At 38.6% G+C, this 4,610-nt stretch overlaps 2 protein-coding genes across 2 annotated transcripts; both read right to left on the bottom strand.

The window, feature by feature from the left end:
- LOC148916081 (disease resistance-like protein DSC1) lies at positions 1-4,074 on the bottom strand. The gene is made up of 4 exons (XM_089054409.1): positions 2,727-4,074; positions 2,334-2,624; positions 850-2,232; positions 1-701 (listed from the first exon to the last, which is right to left on the bottom strand). Exons 1-4 carry the CDS (start codon positions 3,657-3,659, stop codon positions 168-170), a joined length of 3,141 nt encoding a protein of 1,046 aa, XP_088910535.1. The 5' UTR covers positions 3,660-4,074; the 3' UTR covers positions 1-167.
- LOC148916080 (disease resistance-like protein DSC1) lies at positions 3,671-4,407 on the bottom strand. Its single transcript, XM_089055057.1, has 3 exons — positions 3,929-4,407; positions 3,744-3,831; positions 3,671-3,685 (listed from the first exon to the last, which is right to left on the bottom strand). Exons 1-3 carry the CDS (start codon positions 4,405-4,407, stop codon positions 3,671-3,673), a joined length of 582 nt encoding a protein of 193 aa, XP_088911183.1.
- Between the last annotated feature and the right edge of the window lie 203 nt (positions 4,408-4,610).

The following is a 4,610-nucleotide window of genomic DNA, read 5'->3' as shown; positions in this document are numbered from 1 at the left end:
TGAAGAAAATTACTAAACTCAAAAGCATCCTCAGCCAAAAACTTGGCGATGGAGAGGGCGAAGGGTTAAAACAAGAAAGACATTCCTCAGCCTAACAAACTCAAAAGCATCCTCAGCTACAAGGCTTGCAAAACAAACAGCTCAAATCAAAAGATGACCCTTTGAATTTACAAAGCCCTCTGCTTTATCATCTCAACATCTTTGCCATACAACAGACATATCCCACACTTTTCCACCTTCACCTCCGTCCTCTTCGAATAGAGTCTGAGGTCACTAGTCAGTATGGTTAAGTCAACATTGACCTCAGTAACAAGTTTGTAAAATGCAGTGAGGCTTTGAGCTCCCTTTACAACTTCTTCAGAGACATTATTATACCACCACACAAACACCCCATGTGAATCTACCTCCCTTCGAAAGACATTATCATGGGCGTACAGATTATACAAAGGATGGTTGACTTCATGGCTTTCACCATTACTAGTTTTGAAGTTGTACTTGCATCCAATCTTCATTTCCATTTCCCATGAATGATAGGATTTGTATGCAACAAGAGATAGAGCGAACCCCAAGAAATCTGAGCTAAACCAATCAGGAGGAAGCTCAATCTTTATTGAACATCCCTCACTTTTATGGCTGAACCAATTTGGAATTTCATTCCCACAACATCTAATGCCAACAAAAGATCTCTTGCGTAAAGATTCCTGTACCATGGATATGGACATCATAGTTATTAAACTCGTGAAAAACAAAGAGCAACTTCTTCAACAGAAGTGAGTTAGACAGACAGAATGTGTGTGTGTGTGTGTGAGAGAGAGAGAGAGAGAGAGAGAGAGAGAGAGAGAGAGAGACCTCATCAAAATCAACATCATATGATGGTTGTTCAATTTTGTCTTCTTTAAACTTTGACCACGCAGTTGCCATTCGCATAATTCTGAGTCGTGCATCAGCCATTATGTTGATTCGTGCATTCTGATCCAACCTTGGGCAATCAGAAAATATATGTATCTCATGAAGCACTCGAGAAAACATATATTCTTCCCAACCTTGTGTGAGTGCAGTGCTTGAACTTGACACGGTCTTTAGTGACGTGCAACTATATGCTTCAAGACATTGCAGCAATGGGGGGAGCTCTGTTAAAGATTCAAGGCTCTTGCAATTGCTGAGGAACAGGCGAGACAACTGAGCAGCTTGTTTGATGCATGCAGGTAAGCTCTTAATTATGGTGTCACTCAGATCTAACTCTTGTAATGAGGTTAAGCGAAATAGGTCATCAGGGATTTCTTGTATACTGCAACTAGCGAGGTGTAATTTTCGAAGCGCAACTAGATTTCCAATTGATGGGGGTACCTCTTTAATCGTTGTTCCCCATAAATTTAGAAACTCCAGATGTTCCATTGCCTCTGAGATTTCTGGGAAGAATTGAAACTTGGAGCAAAGACTGAGATCAAGACTCTCCAGAGATTTCAACTTCCAAATGTTTGTTGGGAGACTCACAAGGTTGTTGCAATCACCAAGATCTAATTTTCGAAGTGCAACTAGATTTCCAATTGATGGGGGTACCTCTCTAACTGCTGTACCTGATAAATTTAGAAACTCTAGACGTTCCATAGCCTCTAAGATTTCTGGTAAGTATTGAAATTTGGAGCAACCACTGAGATCAAGGCTCTCCAAAGATTTCAACTTCCAAATGTTCGTTGGGAGACTCACAAGGCTTTTGCAATTGATCAGTTTAATTGCAGTGAGACCAACAACAAACTCTATTGATGTATTCCTCAATTCTTTTATTGTTGTACCATTCAACTCTAGCACTGTTGTATTCCTGGGAAGCTCCCAAAACTCGCAAAGAGATTTGCAGCCATATAGACTAAAAGAACTCGAGAGTTTCAGCTTACAACTGTTGCTTGGGAGACTTTTAAGGTGACCACAATATTTAATATCTAAGTGAGATAGTTTTTTGTGAGACCAAGCTGTTGAAGGTAATTCCTCTATTGCTGTCCAACACAAATCTAAGAATTCAAGATTGCATGGCATTTCGGGAAGATTTTTGAGATTTGTGCACCTCCCAAGGCCAAGATAAGTAAGCTTGTTCAGATGGTGAAAATACGAAGGAATTTCAACCAAACTTTCACACCCACACAGATTTATATGCTCAATATTTGTACTCCAAGAGAGATTTGGGACTTCAATTACATCGGAGCGAACAAGATCGATCCATTTTAAGTTCACAAGACTCTGTAATAAAATAAACAAGAATTAATAACTTATTAGCTTGTAAATTATTACTTTCTAGGTCACATGCTTTACAAGAACTAAAATAAGCATATATAATATACCTGATGTTCATTCCAAAGTTGCCCCCCAAAGTTGCTGAACGACATTTGAAGGAAAACAAGATTTTGGGCAGAAAATTTTGATGGCAAAGATTTAAAAGGATATTCCTTCCATTCAAGATATCTAAGAGAATTGGGAAGATCAAGAGAACCAATTAATGGAGTTCTGCACCATTTACTACGATCGACACGTAGCAATCTTAGTTGATACATCTTTTCGAAGTTTGCATGTTCCAAGTGTAGCCTTTTAATCTCACACAAGTCAAAGGATATTGCTTCAACATGTCCATCTCTCTGACAATCAAAGAGCAAATATAAATGTAAATAAAATATACAAAATTACATTTGTAGGAATAATCTGACTTGTTTATTGTAAATGTGAATCTTATTATGTACCTCGTTATTTGTCAATACTTGATAGACATCTTTATAATTGAACAACCTACTGCGTTGTTCTCGAGCAATTGCCCTACCCATTTCTTGCACCAAATCATGCATCTCTATCCGTGCTTCTAACTGCATCCATTTCCATATTTTTGAAATTGATATGAGAGACCTATCAATAAGATCATTGATTCCTGCTTCCCCATCAAAACCACGACTATCTAACATTCTTTCTACATTATTCCTCTTACAGCCTTTATGAAAACAAGCTATATCAAGAAATATCTCCTTCTCATTGTCATCTAATCCATCGTAACTTACTCTCAACACTTTCTGGATTTCTCCAATTGGAACTCGTTTCACTTTTTTCCATTGAACTTCCCACTCTTGTTTGCTCTTGCAACGACGGAATGAGGACCCCATAACTTTAAGAGCTAATGGAATGCCCTTAATATAATCCACCACCTCTCTTGAAAACTTAGTGTAATCTGTTGTTGGAGACTTATTTCCAAAAGCATGCGAATGAAAGAGCCTAAGAGCGTCATCAGAACCTACTCCCTTAACATTGTATATCTTTTCATGGTCAACTTTTTGCACAAGTAGGCCTTTATCTCTAGCAGTTATAATGATTCGACTTCCTTTGCAAAACCGATCATCATCACCAACAAGAACTTCTAGTTGTTTTCGAGCATTCACGTCATCAAGAACAATGAGCGCCTTTGTACGCCTGAGCCTATCTTGAATATGACGTGGTATAGACGGAGTGTCGATCTCTACATCTTTATCCTTTAATATCTCACCAACAAGTTTATTTCGCAATTGATGTAGTCCATTCGTTTGTTCTGAGTTCTCCCTGACATTTGCAAGAAAACAACAAACTTCAAATTTAGAGGAGTGCCTGTGAAATACAGCATCAGCAAGGGTGGTCTTGCCAATACCACCCATGCCCCAAATACCTACACAGCAAACACCTGGTGAATCAAAGCATAATAACGACTCAATTTTTTCAATTTTCTTTTCAATTCCAACCAGACCCTTTAAATCACTTGACGATTCACGATTCAATTTGGTCAAAACATCTTGAACAACTTTCTCAACAAAATCGGCCTCTGTCGTCCTGGCAAATATCGTTATGAAAGACAAACAATAGTATGAGTAGAGTATGAATCAAATAATAAAAAGTAGAAATTGATACAAATTAGAGAGTTAGTTACCCTGTTTTGCTGGAATAATGAAACCCAGACATATTGGCTGCTTCCTCCAAAGCAGCCCTCCAGTTGGCCACCTCATCCCTACTGCGCTTAAGTGGACGATCTTCAAGTGCATAAGTTCCCTGCTGTTTTCGTACATCTGATGGATCTATGCGATAAAAAATGGGTATAACAATCTGTCCATTGCTTTTCTTGCATCCAAGTATATGCACAAGTTCTTTCAAACACCATGTGGAAGAAGCATAGTCTTTTGAGAAAATGACTAGTGCAAGTTTTGATTTCTCGATTGCTTCTAGAAGGGTAGGTCCGATGTCGTCTCCTTTCTCAAGTCTGTTATCTATGTAGGTGTCAATGTTCTTCCGAAGTAAAGCCTTGTGAAGATGGCTGGTAAAAGCATTGCGTGTGTCCTCACCTCTGAAACTAAGAAACACTTCGTACTTTTCTTGATGGGGAGCAGGAAAAGGAAGAGAAGAAGAATCCATATTCCTATCCAAAACCTGCAAACCTGTCAAAACATGCATATATGCAAATAACGGTAGGTCCAAAAAATTTAGAGTCAGTACCTCCAGATCAAGAAAGAAGCTGCAGAATAATAGTATGATTATGAAGACCAACGTTGCACCTCAGGATGACATCTAGAAAGAAGTGGCAGAGCTTATAGCTATATCATGTTTTAGCAATCGTA

This window comes from Prunus mume, linkage group LG6, assembly GCF_029339155.1.
Source record: "Prunus mume cultivar Tortuosa linkage group LG6, ASM2933915v1, whole genome shotgun sequence".
Lineage (NCBI taxonomy): Eukaryota > Viridiplantae > Streptophyta > Magnoliopsida > Rosales > Rosaceae > Prunus > Prunus mume.
This window is presented reverse-complemented; position numbering and strand designations above follow the sequence as displayed.